The 19,563-nt window shown below is 44.1% G+C and overlaps 1 protein-coding gene across 3 annotated transcripts in view; it reads right to left on the reverse strand.

The window, feature by feature from the left end:
• The window catches only part of BCL2 (BCL2 apoptosis regulator), a 196,808-nt gene extending 180,806 nt beyond the window's left edge, over window positions 1-16,002 (reverse strand). The window contains exons 1-2 of one of the 3 annotated variants that reach the window (XM_003914452.4): window positions 15,136-16,002; window positions 14,047-14,914 (exon numbers count right to left, since the gene is read on the reverse strand). In XM_003914452.4, the coding sequence (XP_003914501.1) occupies window positions 14,047-14,628 (582 nt within the window). In that variant the 5' untranslated portion in view covers window positions 14,629-14,914; window positions 15,136-16,002. Of the gene's footprint in view, window positions 1-9,750; window positions 14,915-15,135 lie in introns of those variants that run through there. The other 2 variants (XM_017951829.3, XM_031658889.1) reach the window with 2 other exon arrangements.
• Window positions 16,003-19,563: the final 3,561 nt, after the last annotated feature.

Below are 19,563 nucleotides of genomic sequence, written 5' to 3' on the forward strand. Positions count from 1 at the left end.
TTTATTTTTTAAATTTTATTTAGTTACTAAAGGAGACAGTGTCTCAGTCAGTGCTCTATGAGCAAATTTAAAGACTCTGAAGGGCTTTTTCATATTTATTAGTGTTTGTTCTTTTTATTTTTGTGTTTTATATCCTTTTTTAATTTTTTTAAACTTTTATTTTAAGTTCAGGGGTACCTGTACAGGTTTGTTACATAGGTAAACTTGTTGGGTTTTATTGTACAGATGATTTCATCCACCCAGGTATCAAGCCTAGTACCCATCATTGGACTGATGGTCCAATGTGGCATTTTCTTGGGAAAAGAAAAAAGAAAGATGGAAGAACAACATTTACAGGCCTATGCCTATGGGCACTTCTGATTAAAGCTAATTACAACCTTTGAAAATAGTAAATAAGGACTCTGGGGGATTCAAAGAAATAAAGGCAGCAAACAGCATGCCAATGTAACACCACTGCTAGTCAGGTGTCAACAAGCAAAAACAATCACACGTGTTCATCTAATTCCAATTGGCCCCTGTTGAAAGGGGTTGTTTTACCGGGCTGTCTCTTCAAGTGTTAGAGACCTTGCACATCAGTCCTCCTACACATCAGGACTACTACACTGTAGTCCTACTACATCAGTCCGACATCAGCTCATGTCCAAGCCTGCCTGGCTCACAAGCACATCGTCACAGGGTCTTGCGCTGATGTGCAGGCACCAAATGGAAGCAGCTAGATCCCCCTCTGCTGCAAGCATGAGAAACGCTGCAAAGGCTGAATCAAAGGAGGGAAAGTAACTAGAAACAAAAGATTGCATTCCAATTTCCCTGAATATTTTTGAGACAGAAAGCAGTAGATTATACTAGTGTTCAAAATGCAATATATTTCAGTCTCTACTAAGCAATCGTGTGTCCTTATGAACACATATCCAGAGAAGCAGCACAGGATAAAGAAATATTTACTGGATTCCCAAGCCAGGGAATGAATATCAGCTCCTCCTTTGCTTATTGGCTCTTACACACCTTTGTTGGCCAAACTTTCTTCTTTACATGGGAATAAGCAAATAACTAACAGTATGTGGGGGGAGGAAAGTAGGGAGAAGTTGGAATACAACACCTGCCTTGCTTAGGGTTGTTGTGAAGATCAAATGGGCCAACAGATATGGAATTTTTTTTTTTTTTTTTGGAAACTTTAAAATCCTACATAAAGGCAAGATACCACTGTCATTTTTTTTCCACCTGGAAAAAAATTCTACGAAAACTGCCTTTCATAATTGAATTATTTCCTCAAATATACTTTAATTAACTGATAGTTAATAAAGATTTATTACACGATGAATTCTAACAAAAATAGAGTTTTTAACCAGACAATATTTTTTAAAGTGAAATAAGAAAAAATACATATTTGTATAAGGTCAGGTGAGGTGACTCATGCCTGTAATCTCAGTACTTTGGGAGGCTGAGGCAGGAGGATTGCTTGAAGCCAGGAGTTTGTGAGCAGCCTGGGCAAGAAAGTGAGATCCTATCTCAACAAAAGATAAGACAAACATTATCCAGGTGTGGTGGCATGCACCGGTAGTCCCGGCTACTCAGGACACTGAGGTGGGAGGATCACTTGAGCCCAGGAGTTCGAGGCAGCAGTGAGCCAATATGGTGCCACTGCACTCCAGCGTGGGCAACACAGCAAGACCTCATCTCCAAAAACAAACAAATAAACAACAAACAAACAAACAAAACACAGAAAAAAGCATTTGTATATAACCAGAACAATGACCACATTCTTCTCAAATTATACAGAAAGACCAGCAAAGCTGAGGAAGAAATGAGCCATGTTCTGAAGCACTCAGTCGATCGTTACCTCTTCCAAAAAATCTCTCCACTCTAGTCCTAATCATTGCGCAAAGCTAGCAATTTCTTGCTGTTCCCACTACCATTCCTCTAGGTCAGGCACTTGATCTCTTGCCCGTTTGTTGAAAGAGCCTCCTATCTGGTCACTGATTTCTCCCCCGTCTCATTAACGGTCTGGAGTGGAGTCAGAGTGATATATCTGAAACAAGCTCTTCCAGGGTGGGCCACCTCTAGCATCATCTTTCTGACCCATCCACTTGCACTCTCCACTCCAGCCAGGCCGAAAACTCTTCAGTTCCTGCAGTCCACCCTGTGGCCGCTTGCCTCTGGCCTTTGTTCCCGAAGTTCTGCCTGGGGCCATACTTGGTTCCTCCCACCCACTTCACTACATTGATTCCTGCTCACGCTTCAGGCTTCAGTCCCCTTCCTGGGAAGACTTCCTAGGACTCCAATAAATGCCCGCACTGTTGCTGCAGCTCTTCTCATAGCTTTAAACATGCTCTCCTGCGGTTGCTGTTGAACAGTCTTCACTCCCCCAGACCAAGCTCGTCCAACCCATGGCGGGCAGATGGCTTTGAATACAGCCCAACACAAATTTGTAAACTTTCTTAAAATATTATGATTGTGTGTGTGTGTCTGTATTTTTTTTTTTTTTTTAGTTCATCAGCTATCATTCGCGTTAGTGTATTTTACGTGTGACCCAAGACAATTCTTCTTCTTCTTCCAATGTGGCCCAGGGAAGCCAAAAGATTGGAGACCCCTACCCCAGACTATCAGCCATCCCCCTCTTGCTCTCACTTCCCACTTCTCCAGGCCCTGGCTCGATTTTTTTTAAAGTATGGTACAAATGAATAACTGATCTCTTGTTCTGTCTGCTTTAATCATGTGACTAGGTGCAAAAACACAATTAGCCACTTAAAAACACAGAGATGCAAGCGGATCCTTCGCCATAACAGTGAGCCCACTCTATCAATGTCCTGTCAAGCCAAACAGGTAGAGAGGTTTTAAAGAAGAGTCAAGTATCCCAACTCATATTAAATCTCCCCATATCCTCCATATTTTAAAAGCACTGGCTTAGTCACGGGTCATGCCCTTTAAGTATTCCGTACAAAAGGTATTTTCAAATTCCAATGACATGTACTTTCATCGGTTAACTTTTAATTGAGCCAAATATTAAATGTTCACATTAACCAGACAAAGCATTTTTAGCTACTGATTTGCAGTGACAGCTTGTGTTATTCTCACACACAGGCCAAGCATGAAATAGAAAACTAATAACCCCTTAACTGTATTCTCAAAGTATCATTTATGGGAAAGAAAACTACATTCAAAGGAAACTTGTGCAATGGCTGTCATTTTTTTTCCCTGAGCCACAAGCTGTTACAAAGCAGGGGAGCTCATTTTCTCACAGATACGGACAAGCTCAAGAATCCCACTGTCACTGGATGTATTCATTAAGAAGGAATCTGGCAGCAGCACAGGGGACAGATACTTTGGAGAACAGGCCAATTATCTGGGTGTCCTTTATAATTTGAAGTTTCTGAATTCACTCATAGATAAGCCGCTTGAAGAGGGCCTGGCAGTGGGAACATAATGCGCAGATGGCCACTGAAGAAACAAGAGGGAGGAAGGGAGGCTGGAAGAGAGAAGGGAATTTGCTTGTGGTTTCATTCATGGGGACAAATCTACAAGCTGACACATTCATCTTTTTTAAAAGCCCCTGGAGAAGTATGGTCAAGCTTCACTACAAGTAAACAAATCAAAATCTTTCTCAAACAGATGACAACTGATGAGCAACAATGCTTTGAGTTTGCTTCATGCCAAGGGATGAGGGTTCTCAAAATACAAATTCCATCAGTTGTTAAAACCACAGATAGGCTGTGATGCTGGCTTGAACCAGAATAGAGAACTTAGCCAAAAGCTGCCAGGCCAGTCGTTTTATGTGAGACATCCCAGGCGGTCTTCTTGTTGAGCAGTGTCTTTAGAAATGAAATCTTAGGTTCTCTCGCCTCTGGGAATGCTGAACTGTACTGACTTCCACCTTCAACTGGCTGCTTGTTTTTATGGGAGAAGAACGAGGGGACCATTTATCCTTGTGACTTTTATGCTGCACTTCTTTTTGTATTTGAGCTACAACACTGACCAGAGTTAAAATCCACCTTGCCACCACTGCGAGAACCTTGGGCCAGCCCTGCCTTCTCTAATGATGGGGTGATGAATAATCTCAGCCTTCAAAACCTTTTCAGTATGGGTTAGGCTTGAGATATGAAACAAAAGGAATGAGAGCAACTAGGCATATGTACATAGACTGTGTGTCTACAACCTTTGTATAAACAGATAGAATGTGACAACCAACAGGCTGGTATCTATATTAGCCTTAAGGACCAATACATGTCAAATGTTTCATATAAAGCAAAATCCAGATTTCTCTTTAGGAATAAATGATATACTTTTTCAATTCAATGAAAAGGATGAAATCAAAACACTTAATAGGTATTTTTCTTCTTTCATTTCTTTTTTTTTTTTTTTTTTTTTGAGACGGAGTCTCGCTGTGTCTCCCAGGCTGGAGTGCAGTGGCCTGATCTCGGCTCACTGCAAGCTCCGCCTCCCGGGTTCATGCCATTCTCCCGCCTCAGCCTCCCAAGTAGCTGGGACTACAGGAGCCTGCCACCACGCCCGGCTAGTTTTTTGCATTTTCAGTAGAGACGGGGTTTCACCATGTTAGCCAGGATAGTCTCGATCGCCTGACCTCGTGATCCACCCGCCTCGGCCTCCCAAAGTGCTGGGATTACAGGCTTGAGCCACCGCGCCCGGCCTTCATTTCTCTTAAATATTAATGAACCTGTAGGATGGGACATTGCAGACACACACACAAACACACACTATAATAAAAGAAGTAGGAGAAAATTAGCTGCTTAGGATGAATTGCTCAAAATGCCTCTAACATAATCATTTTATTCCTTCATTCAATAAACAATCATTGTGTGTGCCTATCCTACCATGCCTGGTGCCAGGTTGAATTTAATAGAAGAAATATTTTATCAATAAGGAAGTCCCAGTGAGAAAGGACACCTTGATTTTGTAAGACCTAGAGTCACACATAGAGGATACTATTATAACATTTGGAACAATACTAATTTGATTAAAGTTGAAGGATTCATTAAGTTGGCAAACTGGTAGTGGGAAGCCAAGCTTTGACCAGTAAAGCTTCAAGTTAACCACCTTAACCCAATCCATGCAAGTGCAAGTCTACCGATTACCTTTGGGAAAAGGTGGGGTGCAAACAGCAGTTGCAAACGAAGACAGCATCAGCAGTAGCAGTTAGGACCACTTTGGGCAACCAAAGAAGGCAAAAGAGAAACCTACATGATTCGAGGGAAAGACATATTATGGTTCAGCCTCACTTTCTCTTGAGCGCCAGATCCTTATGTCTAAGCCTTACTGGGCATTTCCACTTGGATATCCTACCGGGAATGTCCAAAATGAAATTCATCACACGTACCCCACAAAGCAGTAACTGTTGTCATCTTTCCTTTCTCTCTGGCAGACCGTATCATTTTTTGAGCCAGCCAGGATGGCACTTGAGTCCTGATTCTTTCCCTCCATTATTCCTCACATTCAACCTGCTATCTGTCCTTTGATTCTACACCTGCAGTATGCCCACATCTGTCCTGTCCTTTCCATTCCAGGTGCTTCAGACTTCGCACCTGGTCTCCCCATCCAGCTTCAGTCACTGTCAATCTTCCTCAAACCCACACATCCTGCCTTGTCTCAGAACCTTTGCAACATCCTTTCAACATCGCTGGTACAGTTAAACACAGCCATCCCTCGGTAACCTCAGGGGATTGGCTCTGGGAACCCCCATTGGATACCAAAATCTGAAGATGCTCAAGTCCCTGATATTAAATGAGTAGTACTTCCATATGCACATCCTCCTACATACTTTATTTATTTATTTATTTATTTATTTATTTATTTATTTATTGAGACAGAGTCTTGCTCTGTCCCCCAGGTTGGAGTACAGTGGCAAGATCTCGGCTCACTGCAACCTCTGCCTCCCAGGTTCAAGCAATCATCCTGCCTCAGCCTCCCAAGTAGCTGGGATTACAGGCACCCACCACCACACCTGGCTGATTTTTTTTTATTTTTAGTAAAGGTGGGGTTTCACCATGTTGGCCAGGCTGGACTTGAACTCCTGACCTCAAGTGATCCACCCACCTTGGCCTCCCAAATTGCTGGGATTAAAGGCCTAAGCCACTGTGCCTGCCCTACCCCATATATTTTTGATCCACAGTTGGTTGAATCCATGGATGTGGAACCCAAAGATAGGGAGGGCTGTATGTACAAGTTTCACAGCTTAGTATGCAGTGGTAAGTTCTCAAGACTATGGAGTTATCTAAGGAGAGTTCACCATGTCCCAGTCAAATCAGAGTCTCCACAATTCCCCAAACACACCTCACACATTCATGCCTGCTTTGACACCTCCAGTTCCCACAACCCGGAAGACACTCTCCCCATATCACCAGCCTGTTCGCTAAAACTTGTCTCAAAATAATCTCCGGCATGAAACTCTTTACGTACCACTGTAGCTGGGTTGGGCCTCTCTGTCTACCACACATTGTCCAGGATTACAGTGATTTGCATCCTTGTCTTGGTCCCCTACTGATTGGTAAGTTCCTTGAAGGCAAAAGTTATCTTAGACATTTTTGCGCTTCACTAAATCACCTAGCATAGAGCGCTGCTTGGAGTAGGGTCTCAATAAGTGTTTTTTCAATGAAAAAAGTTAGTGTGCATGTTTTCCTACATAACCACATCCTGAAAACCCTCTCCATGACCATCGCTACCCTAGTTCCTGGGAACCCAGGGTTAAGTTTTGTGGACAACTGCTCATTTCCCTCAATTAGGACTTCTTCAAATCATTTTCTTCTTATACTATCACTTTAATGTTTAGTAAGTGGCTTTGTCTCCCTGTTCTTATAATTTTGTTATAAAATACCTCAAAACTTCTCTGTGTGTCTTCAGCGTGTGTATGTATGTGTGTGCTTAAAGATGCTGGCAGGAATCCATAAAGGAAATGGCTAGGAGATAGACCTGAAATTTTACATCCAAAAATGCCAGTGCTGCCATCCTTTATGGACTCGCTTTTTTTTTCCAAAAAGATAAATCTACATTTAAAGCTGATGAAATAATTTGTACTTAATTTTATCCCTATTTTAATTGTAAATCAGATATCAGTATATCTGAGATATAGCATTGAACTAAGAGGACTAAGTATGTGTCTTATGTTCTCTTAGAAAATTCTAATGCAGCTGAGAGGAATATTTGGCTGCAATTCAATTTCAGAGTTAATATAGAGATATAGCATTCATCATGTTGTAAAGCAGAAAAAAAAATCATCCCAGTTATCTGCTAAGGAGAGCTGGAAAAAGTCAAGAAAAGACAGCCTGCAACACTGATCCTTTGTTTGGTGCTTCAAGTATTAAAATTGGTAAACTCACCATATTCTGTTGCAGCTTAACTGTCTTTTCGACAGTTAAAAATAAAGAAATATAGTAACTGGATCTGTCACAAGAAAAGATGTATTGGTCTCAATGGAAAAAACCTCCCCTGAAAAATTAAAGCTTCACTTGACGCAGTGGGTTCTCGGGTTGTTTTTGGGAGACATGATAAAGGGCAGAGTGGAGTCAGTCATAAGTTTCTGACTCATTACATGGAAGCCCCAGAGAGCTGATTATTAACTAAAAATGGAATACGGTTCTATCCCTGAAGTTGTGGAGGCAAAACAAGAAGCAGAATGGAAACACAAATTTCCCCATTGACGCATGTGGCCCAAACACGATGCTCAAGGGCAGGTGTCTCCATAGTTAACCTGCTCATGGAATGTGGTTGATCGCCCGAGAAAATCACCCAAGTCACTCTCAGTATATTGCTACGAATGGTCATACCAGTATGTCAGGGAGATTCCCTTTCTCACATATTTAAAAGGGCATTTGGGGAAGTAGTCCTTACCCTAAGCTATTTTAGTTTAGTTAGTCAAACATTTATTGAAGGCTCACGTATAACCCCACTATAATCTTGCACTAGAGGAATCAAAGCAAGTACAAATTTTGCCAGCAGATACTATCTTTTCTCTGCACAGGTTAAAGTTTATAATCTCTGGAGGTAAAGGACAGTATCTGGTCACAGAATTTTGATCTGCCCAGCTGCCTGCAGCAAGTTTGGGGTGAGGGTTATCCTCTCACTTTGATTAGACTCCCCACTTCTGCTCCTTTTCACTAGTATTTAAGCGCATTATGGTTTTCTTCAGGTAAATCCTACCCTTCACTAATTGGAAGTTAACAAGGAGCTAACACCTGAGAGGTCCCTCTCCAGTGGAATGATAAGGCAGGTAGGGGATGGTCACGGGGGTAATGGCGCCTATAAGAAAGTCCCATGGTTTGGAAGAGAGAGGAATAATCATTCCTTATTCACACCAAAGGACAGATGGGTGTATCTTTTGTCTGGCAAATGGAGGGCAGAGAAATAATGCTATGGAATATATAGAATTGGGCATATATCAGAACAACAAGTGACAATCTATAAAAATATGTTTTTAAGTGAAAACAGCTTTGTTGGCATTTTGAAAGTTTTACAGTCTCCATTTAAAAGAACAGGACCACAAGCCCAAAAAGTCCGAAGGCAAATGCCAGTGTTACAACGGACTGTGAATTTCTGTAACTAGCATCATAGAAGCGTCTAGACAAATAGAATAGTAATATAACCTCAAACCAAAGGAAAACAGAAGCTTGTTTTTCCCCTCCTCAAAGGAACAGCCCCTATTCTGGTTCAAAACCTACTTATATTTTTTGGCATACAAGAGTTATTTAAGAAAGATAGTTCTTCAAATTACCCTGTTCCGGTCACTCTAATCAGAGCCTGGATTGTCTTTTACTTAAAAAGAATTAATGAAATGCTTTAGAAATTGTAGACTGGTGTTTATTAAGTCTTCTCAGTATGCATAAATAGTGCTTAGTGGGTTAATATTTAACAAGGGAACTCCCCCTGCCTTTCAGTTCTCTTAAGCATATGTCTATGTTATACAGTATTTCTAAAAGTATCTACATTTGGCCCTATTTAAATTAGGCCTAATGCACACATGGACAGTCATATAGTCAGAAATAACATTCTTAGACCAAGATCGAAGTACATGCAAAATAAGTTACAGTTATTTGCTTTTTCCCTCTAAGTCTCTGAGTCTAGGATCACGCTTATCAGGCTGTACAGTAACTACAAGTTTATTAAGACGCCTGCAACACTAGCCTGTGAGTTTATCCAGGGCAGAGGCAAAGCTCTTTTTCCCGTGCCTCCAACCTAACCCAGGGCAGGACTCATGTAAGACTGGCAATCACTTCTGTGGAATAACTGTCTCAGTCCTTGGATGATTTTCATCATTAATCCTGCTTAGACATCAAACATTAAGGTTGCTTAAGCCAAACCAAGAGGCATGAAAGAGAAACTTCATAGTGGGGTAAATTCACTGAGTAGTCTCCTATATGTAGTTGACAGAAAGGATGACCAGATTGAGAAGTTACTGTTATACCTGAATAAGGTGATATTAGATTACCTTAAAAAGGTTGAACAGAACCTTTGAATCTCAAATACAATATATCTCTGGGGGAAAAAGAAAACTTTCTACTTGTACACTACAAAGACAGTGTTGTTTTCTAGCACAAATGCACTTCTGCTGAGAAACTGCCTTGCTAAACTATCGCTGAGACATAATGAGTGACCTTAGAAAAGGGTGCGGAGGTATGTTGGGTGGGAAGCACCACGGTTAACATGCAGCACCCACACACTCGCTCAAGAGTGGGCTTCTCATCCCTTCAAACAGCGCAATAGGACTGGGAACAGAGATAAGAAAAAACTACAAGAATTTTGCTTGCCTTTTTTTTTTTTTTTTTTTTTTTTTTTTTAAATTTATGGCTGTTACCTGGTATGCTGTGTGGCCTGATGACATTTAAGTAATCTGAAATGTACCAGTTCAATCAAAGATTACTAAAAAGGGCAACCCATTCTCATTAGAAAGTACACCTGAAAGTAACAGAATGCCCAAAAGAAAGCCATGTTTTCAATGGACATTAAATAGCAACAAAGGCCCTAAAACAGAAAAGAGAACTCAGTTAACTATAAAATTTTATGAAGGTCCAGAAATAATTACACCACAGCACATGACTGAAAACTCTACGAGAAACAATGTGTTTTTTTCTACTAAATAAATTATTGAAAGGGTCATGTGATTCTTGCAGGCAGAAAGATGCACTTTCCCAGGAAAGTTCATCATGAAATATATTATTTAAGACTAGATCATCTTCAAGCTATTTTTAATCCTATCGTTTTGCTGCCAAAATTGGCCATAAGCAGCCAATCCTCAGACACTAGAAAAATGATGCTCTTTCGTGTAATTTGTACACTGGCGTGAGAATGGTATTGCTTCCCAGTTAATCAAATGTTTTGCTGGATGTAGACTGCATTGAGAAAGGAAAAACTGCTTGCTGACTAATCAAAAGGCAGCTGAACTCTACCAGTTGTGGAGAAGTTCCTATCTTCCTAAACCACCAACACCAAAAAATAAGTCGGATTACCATCTCGTCTATAGAATAAAGCGAATCTCCCACAATCTCTTGTCCAGATCATCTCATTCTTCTGGTGGTCCATATCTCACTCTCTTCTAAGACACGAAGCCGAACGTCACCACAGTTCTCAGTTTAGAGGGTCACTCACCATCATTTACCCAAAACTCAACCCCTTGCCTGCAAGAGTCTCTTTGTCTTAAAGAAGTTGCAAGGTCACTAAAGTCATTTACAGAATTTAAACTATGTTATGAGGGGATAACATAATAACTAACAGCTATTAAAAGAGCTAATTCTCTTGCCTTTAATTGAAGAAGAAAAGCTATCTTACTTTTTAATGGGACCAGTGATGCCAATATAAATTGTATAACTACTATGAAAAATATTCATGAGAAGACTGGGCTTATAGTTAATCTACCTGCTTGCTATCTCTCCTTCATCCCAGTTTATGTCTTCCTAAAGTCAGATCACAATAGGGGACATCTGGGAAATATTCAGTATTCCAAGTAACACTGTAGATCTTTAAGGCCACTGGAAGGGGACAATGCAGAATCCATCTCAGGTAGCAACTCTTCCTAAAAGATGCCACCAGGAACCAAGGATGGTAGCCAGCATCGCTAACTTTAACGTGCACACAAACCACATATTCTGACTCAGTAGCTCTGGGGTGGGAGCTGAGCTTTTGCATCTCTAAGAAGCTCCCGGGGATGCATGTGCTACTGTCTAGAAGCCACACTGAGCAACAAGGTATCCACGTTTTCTAGAATTGCTGCTCTCTCACTGCTTCCTCTGTCCTGCCTCTCTCTGGATGCCACATAATGCCTTATTCAGACTTAGGAATAAAGTCACACTCCACTCTACAGTCAATTACTTCTTTAGTCTTTATTTAATTTGTAGTCTTCTGGGACAATCTGTCAGAGGCTGATCGTTCCAAGGACCTGATTTCTCCATGTTACGGAACACAAAAGTCAAACAGATTGCCTCAGCCTCACAAGGTTCTGATCTTCTAGGAGCAGCAGCAAAGCAAAAGAAATGACTTGAAGTCTAAAGCCAGGAGTATTCAGTGTAGTATTCAGGAGATGGTCTGATCCACTGAGCCTTGGGGACACTGCAGATTATTGTCACACGTCAAGAAAATATGCTAGCTCTCTTCTGAAGCTTTACCATTAAGACTACTTTACACTATAAAATACAACATATTATTAGAGATGTAACCCCAATTGGCGTAAATTTGAAGAAAATCTGTCTGTGTGCCAAATGCCTTAAATGACTTTTAGATTAATAATGCACATTTGAAATGACAGGCCAATCATTTATCATTCTCAAACACTACCACTTTTATTCCAAAGTGTCCTATGAGTGCATTTCCTGGCATATATGTATTTTTTTCTCTAAATTCCGTTGTTTTCCAATATAGTCACCATCTATGCATTGTTCTGAAAGCTATTACATATTTTACCATCAACCATCTGTGCTTCTACATGATTTATTTTTACTAGAAGCAGTTTTGTCAAAACTTTTTTATCATGTTCTATGGTGTGTCCTTGTGGTCTAGCATCATAAAATGTAGCCTCTACATGTATCAACCTCAGATACCTGTTGACCACAAAGATAGGTCTACTACGAAAACTCTGTTTCAAAAAAAGAAAAAAGTGAGCCTTTACTTAAAAAGAAACTTCAGTTACATGAGATGGTAACACACTGAAATTCAGCAACAAGTACCAAGGTTGTATCTTAATTTCTATCATAAACATGTGTCTCTGTTTCCCACGTTTTTATTAACTTACTTGATAGATAGATACCAGTTACCACGTTGGATTTATTTCAACTAGAAAGAAAATTTTTAAATGTGAATTTTTCATAAAAATGTGAAATAGCAAAACTATTAAATCAGTTTTACTTTGGTTTAAAAGGATCCTTTTGGAGTCTGGAAGTCCCAACCCTTTTGGTTATAGTGATTAAAAATCAAACCACCTACTTAACCAAATATTTAACAAAAACATTCTTTTCACCCTTTAGTAAATTCTTCCAGAATTACTAAACATCTGATAATGTGAGATCTCAACAAACAATTCGAGAAGAGCATTTAAATTTTAGAAATTTAAATTTTAGAAATTTAAATTGGGGTATTTTAATTAATCTTACTTTTAAACACCGAACAGTGGCATCAATATTTTGTCAACTTTGGTCAAATAAGATCAGATGTTCACATCAATCATCTACTTTTCTTGGCCTTTTCTCTATTTGGCCTCTTAATATGAGCACACTTTGTAAAATGTAATAAAAACATGTAGTGTGCTTCTTGACATCTAATCCACTTGCAGTCATTTCTAGGCTTTTTGCTCCTGTTATGTCCTATAAAATAATGACATTAGTAATTCTCCCAAGAGGCTATAAGAGGAAGCACTGAATTGCATCCTGTTTTTCAAAGATAACTCTTCAGATTAAAACAAAAAGTGTAAAACAAAAAAAAAAAACAACTTCAGACAAGAATACTTTTTCATAAATTCATCATTTTAGATATGAGATATAGATCTCCATTACAATCCTTGACTCTTAGGAACTGCACCACCACCCCCCGCAAAGAATCTCAGAAAAGTCCAATTGTATGGTATAATGACGAAAGCTCTGTCTAGCACAGTACCAGAAAAAGATCATCTCACAAATGTTCTTCAAAGCCACAGGTATCAATCACTTCAACTAAAGTCAAGGCATGAGAATCCACAGCTAAGAATCAATTCTTCTACATTTTACATAGATACCTACATGCAAATTTTTTCAGGAGATCACCAAATTAGGTCGATTCTAGGTTGTGAAAAACAAAAGATTCTAGCATTCTAGCAAATTGGTAAATCACACACAAATTATAGAACACAAAGAATGCAGCCGATGCAAATTCTGTCACTGACGGTAGCAAAGCCATAGCCTAATACTCCTCAAGACACCTCATCACGCCCACTGGGAATATGGCACACACTGGAGATTCCAGTCCAAGGACTTTGGAATGTCAACTTAGCTCTTTATAAACACAACTAAGTTTTCCAGGGAAAAAGACTTACATTGGTTTTCCTCTTTCGGAAAATTTTACCGAGTGATGATGCCCTTGGTTTTCTGTGGAGTCTATTCTTCGAATTAGGTTGTTCTCAAATTTTAGTGTACAAGGGGCTTGTTTCAGAGGAGCTTGTTTGGGATGCAGACTGTCAAGACCCAACCTGGCATCTGGTTCATAAGCAGTCCCTGAAACCTCCCTCTGGTTCCAACAAGCTGCTCAAGCCAGGAAACGGTGGTCCTGGGGACTCCTGGACCTCCAGCTTGAGAAACACCGAAGGGGGTACCATTTACCACCACATCCCACTGGATTACAAACGCTGGCTCTTTGGATCTCCACGACTAGCAAGCAAGTTAAAGACTTAGATGGCAGGCGTTATCGGTCAGGTGGGGAGGGAACGCTTTATCCAGAGGAAGAGGTAGGGACGCCGGGAAGCAACAACCCTGATTTTATTTCGCCGGCTCCACAGCCTCCCCTTGCCCCAGGAGCCCACCCGCACTCCAACCCCCGCACCTCGAACCTGTGGCCCCAGCCCAGACTCACATCACCAAGTGCACCTACCCAGCCTCCGTTATCCTGGATCCAGGTGTGCAGGTGCCGGTTCAGGTACTCAGTCATCCACAGGGCGATGTTGTCCACCAGGGGCGACATCTCCCGGTTGACGCTCTCCACACACATGACCCCACCGAACTCAAAGAAGGCCACGATCCTCCCCCAGTTCACCCCGTCCCTGAAGAGCTCCTCCACCACCGTGGCAAAGCGTCCCCGCGCGGTGAAGGGCGTCAGGTGCAGCTGGCTGGACATCTCGGCGAAGTCGCGGCGGTAGCGGCGGGAGAAGTCGTCACCGGCCTGGCGGAGGGTCAGGTGGACCACAGGTGGCACCGGGCTGAGCGCAGGCCCCGCGGCGGCGGCGGGGGCAGCCGGGGTCGGCAGCGGCGAGGTCCTGGCGACCGGGTCCCGGGACGCGGCGGGATGGGGCGTGTGCCCGGGCTGGGAGGAGAAGATGCCCGGTGCGGGGGCGGCCCCAGGGGTCGCCGCGCCATCCCCCGCATCCCACTCGTAGCCCCTCTGCGACAGCTTATAGTGGATGTACTTCATCACTATCTCCCGGTTATCGTACCCTGTTCTCCCAGCGTGCGCCATCCTTCCCAGAGGAAATGCAGCAGGGGCCAACGGCACCTCTCGCCCCAGCTCCCACCCCACGGCCCCCAAAGAAAGAAGAGGAGTTATAATCCAGCTATTTTATTGGATGTGCTTTGCATTCTTGGACGAGGGGGTGTCTTCAGTCACGCGGAACACTTGATTCTGGTGTTTCCCCCTTGGCATGAGATGCAGGAAATTTTTATTTCAATTCCTTTCGGGTCTTTATTTCATGAGGCACGTTATTATTAGTAAGTATTGTTAATATCAGTCTACTTCCTCCGTGATGCTGAAAGGTTAAAGAAAAAACAAACTAATAAGTAAAAAATCAGGTGCATTTCCCTGTATACACAGAGTGAAAGCAGGGCATACACACTACAAGTAACACGGCTAAAAAGAATGTATTAAACTGCCTGGAAATTAAATTTACTCGAATGCACTCTAAGTAAAAAATCTCAAATGTTTCCATTGAAAGTTACATTAAACCAATTTCCTGTGCAGAGAACTTACTTGTATTTTTTAAGAACAGCATGATCCTCTGTCAAGTTTCCTTTTTTGTAAAACCAACACAAATGCATAAGGCAACGATCCCATCAATCCTCAGCACTCTTCGGTTATAGCTGCTTTGAAACTTCCCAATGAATCAGGAGTCGAGGGGGACAGGGAGTAAAAATTAGGAGGATTTCCAGATCGATTCCCAGACTTCTGCTTCACAGAAATGTCAATCCGCAGGAATCCCAACCGGAGATCTCAAGAGCTCGAGAAAAAAAGGCAGCGGCGGCGGCAGATGAATTACAATTTTCAGTCCAGTATTCGCAGAAGTCCTGTGATGTTTTCCCCTTCTCGGCAATTTACACGCGCGCACACACGCGCGGAAACAGGCATGAATCTCTATCCACGGGACCGCTTCACGCCTCCCCAGGAGAGAGACAGGGGAGGGGGAACGCTGAAGGAACCGAGAACGGGGGCAGGAATCCTCTTCTGATTAAACTCCGAACAGCAAATGCGTTTTCCGAAAAGCTGCTGGATAAATGAAGGCAGGACTCGCCTGGCCCGCCGGTGCCGAGCGCTAGAAGCCCGCGCTGTGTGTGGTGCTGCGAGGGGTGGGGAGAAGGAGGTGGTGGGGGAGGGTTTTATTTTTTCCCTCTTTTCCTAAAAAGGATGACTGCTACGAAGTTCTCCCCCCTGGACCCCCTCTTCCGCTGCACCCCACCGGCGCACCCCGCCTCCGGGCTGCGCACCCTTTCTCCTCCTCCTGCTCCTGCGCGGCGGCGCTGGCGGCGGCCGCCTCCCGGAGCTCCCGCCGCGCAGCCCGCTCCGAGCGCTGACGGCCGCGGGCGGGGAGGGCCCGGCGCCCCTGCACCTTCGCTGGCAGCGGCGGCGGCGGCAGCGCGGCGGGGCCACGGAGAGCGGCGGGCGGGAGCGCGGCGGGCGGGCGGACGGCGCGGAGGGGCGGGCGCGGGAGGAAGGGGGCGGGCGCGGGGCGGGGGTGCCTGTCCTCTTACTTCATTCTCTGCACAGCCCGACCGGTTTCCTGTGCGTAACGTCACACGGTTCATTCAAAAAAAGAAGAAAGAAAGAGCCCTCCTCTGAGCCACCCGACCGCCCCCTCCGCCCCGCTCCCTGGCCCGGGTTAAAGGCGCCGCGGCCGGCCCGGGAGTGGCGCGTCCAGCCGGGGGCACATGGCGCGCGGGGCCGCGGACGGGGAGGGCGCGCCCGGGCCGGCCACCCGCCCGCTCCGCTGCGCCCGCGGGGCCCGGCCGGTGGGTGGCGCGGACGGCGCAGGCCTCCCGCGCGGCCGCGGCGCGGTGGGTGTGCGCGGGGCCTTCTGCTCAGGCCTGCGGCGGGCGGGGCGCGGACTCGGTGGTCGCCGGGGTCCACGACGGGGTGGGGGCTCCCGGGGAACCGCACGCGGGCTGGCCGGGCGGGCGACGGAGCGCGGAGGGGGGCTGCTGGCGGGAGGGTGCGCCATGAAAACAAGGGCTGGAAAAGCGCCGGGAACCGCCTGGACCCTTCTTAGCCGTGTGTGTGGAGTGTGTGTCTGTGTGTGTGTCTGTGTGTGTGTGTGTGTCGCCTGGACCTTTTCTAGCCGTGTATGTGGGAGTGTGTGTGTCGCCTGGACCCTTTCTAGCCGTGTATAGTGTACACGCGCCTGCACACACACACACACACACGCCGTGTTACCAGCGCTCGGCCGCCTGGGGAAGACCCAGGCCAATGCCGCGCCCCGAGCAGTGGGACCTCAGCGCTGCCCTGCCGTGAAGAGAGGCGACTCTGCACATTTTAAGCAATGTCTAGGGAAGCCCCGAGCGTGGTGTTTACTTTCAAGTGGCTTCCTAGGTGTCCGCGCACTACACACGGGCGCGCATCCCCGCCCGTGCCCACCTGAACACTTAGTCCGTGGCCCAAGCCATGCAGAACTCAGCGCGCCAGGGAAGGGGTTTATCAAGGGCTTTACGATAGTTTAAGTCAATGATTTTCCTCTGTCCCTAACACGTTTTGCACTGCTTTAGTGCTACACGATGAGGAGTTCTACATAGTAACTTTCAGGCCCACCGTCCTAACGCTGGGGTGGGTGGGCTCCTAAAGGTCTCCACCTTTGCCTGGTAGCCAATCCTAGGTGGCCGCACTTTCTCAAATGAGGTACGTAGATACACACTTACACATCCACACTCGCAGACGTGTGTACTCCCAAGCAGACAGTTTTAAATTCATCAGCAGGAATAGCCCCTAGCAAAAAAGGACAAGAGGACAAACAAGTTGCACGTGTGTATTTTTATCTCCAAGAGTCTTTGACAAATAAAGCACCAAGAAAAGAAAGAAAAAGGTTTTCTAGAAGCACAGTGGCTTACTTAATAGGGTTTGAGTGCAAATATATAGGGACACGGAATTATTGTGGTCAAGAAAGATGACAAATGAGTACTATAATGTGTACAAATATGCTCTGACATCTCTTTTTTTTTTTTTTTTTTTTTTTTTTTTTAGACAGAGTCTTGCTCTGTCCCATCACCGAGGCTGGAGTGCAGTGGTGCGATCTCAGCTCACTGCAACCTCTGCCTCCCGGGCTCAAGCAATTCTGCCTCAGCCTCCTGAGTAGCTGGGATTACACATGCACATCACCACGCTCTTCTAATTTTTGTATTTTTAGTAGAGACGGGGTTTCACCATACTGGCCAGGCTGGTCTCGAACTCCTGACCTTGTGATCTGCCTGCCTCGGCGTCCCAAAGTGCTGGGATTATAGACATGAGCCACTGGCCTGACATCTTCTTTGTCTCATTCCTACTGTAAAATCAAAACATTCTTTAAAAAACCAAAAAAGCACACCAAATTCTTTAGTTTTTGTGTGTGTGTGGTTTTTTTCTTTTTTTTTTTTTTTTTTTTTTCTCTAAGAGATGGTTCTTGCTATATTGCCCAGGCTGGACTTGAACTCCTGGGCTCAAAGGATTCTCCCACCTCAGCCTCATGAATAGCTGGGACTATATGCTATATGCACTGCCATCTCTCTTGGGTATTTTTATTTTATTTCTTCATTTATTGTATCCCATCAGCCCAACTGCTCTCACATAGGAATGGATGCCTGGGTACAAATTTCTTATCCAGGCAAGAGGGGATGAAAAGAGATCCTCCTTCCTGTCCTTCTGATGGTTGGGACAGCGTCCCTTTTTGGCACGTGGGAGGTGTTCTGGTCTGGATAGGCACCGGGTATAGATTGACCTAGAGTATATGTTCTCACATAAATTCATGCCAGTTCCACAACATTATGGTTTAGAAATCTTGAAAGTGTATTTTAAAGCCCCAAAATTACCTAAGAGGAATTGAAAGGCTTCAGGCTCCTCATACTCAGCATATGAGTGAGGAAATGATAGGACAGACCTGCAAAAGAAACTGTACTTCTGCAAGTGGGCAGCCAGAAGGAAACGGATCCCCTATTCCCAGAGAAAGAAAAGCTTACTGATTTTGTCTTCCTTTGCTCCCATAGAGCCTCACTCTATGGATTTTCCCAGACTAATTCCTTATGTAGCATCTTGGCTATAATCAGTCTTGAGACGGATCTGTATTGCAGTCTTTGACTAGCGGTTATATATTCCCTGGGAATGTTCTAGATACTCTTTCAATTGAAAGAGTGAAATCATTCCTATGTTCAGATTCCATGTTTATTAGATTCCATTTTAAAGCATAAAGGCAAGTATTCCCAGGAAGTATGTGACATTGACTATTCGTCTTTGGACAATGCTGAGTCAGGTGGGGGAGCGAACACCACCCTGAAGCAGGAGTAACTGGATTTGAATCCCAGATCTGTGCCTGAGACCTTCCAACAACCTTACAAACATATGCACAGTGGACTTTTCACTTTCCAAGATGTTTTCCACTTGTAAGAGCCAGTGGATGACCCTTTTGGCAGCTTTGCCTGGTTGGATTCTACAAGTAGCGTGGCACCAGGAAGAGAAAAAAAACAAGATGCAGGGAATGGAGATTGTATCAAGAGTCTGAACCGCCTGTGTTTTTTTTCCGTCTTCATTCCCCAGGCCACCAAACAAAAAGCTTTTTATTGCCAGTTTTCGCCACCTACTGGTTGTTTCACAGCGTTGTTCTCTTCATCCATCCAAGAAAGTTCTTTCATTCATCATCAGAATAAATGTTCCCCTAGTTTATGAAATTCAAAAGGTACACTATTCTAACATGAACATACTAATGTTTAATATAGGGATGTAACGGCCAGATGTGGTGGCTCATGCCTGTAATCTCAGCACTTTGGGAGGCTGAGGTGGGTGGAATGCTTGAGGCCACGAGTTTGAGACCAGCCTGCACAACACGGCAAAAACCTATCTCCACAAAAAAATACAAATATTAGCCGGACATGGTGGTGTGTGCCTGTAGTCCCATCTACTCTGAAGGCTGAGATACGAGGACCACTTGAGCCCAGGAGGTGGAGGCTG

The sequence above is a fragment of the Papio anubis genome, chromosome 19, assembly GCF_008728515.1.
Source record: "Papio anubis isolate 15944 chromosome 19, Panubis1.0, whole genome shotgun sequence".
NCBI classification, from domain to species: domain Eukaryota; kingdom Metazoa; phylum Chordata; class Mammalia; order Primates; family Cercopithecidae; genus Papio; species Papio anubis.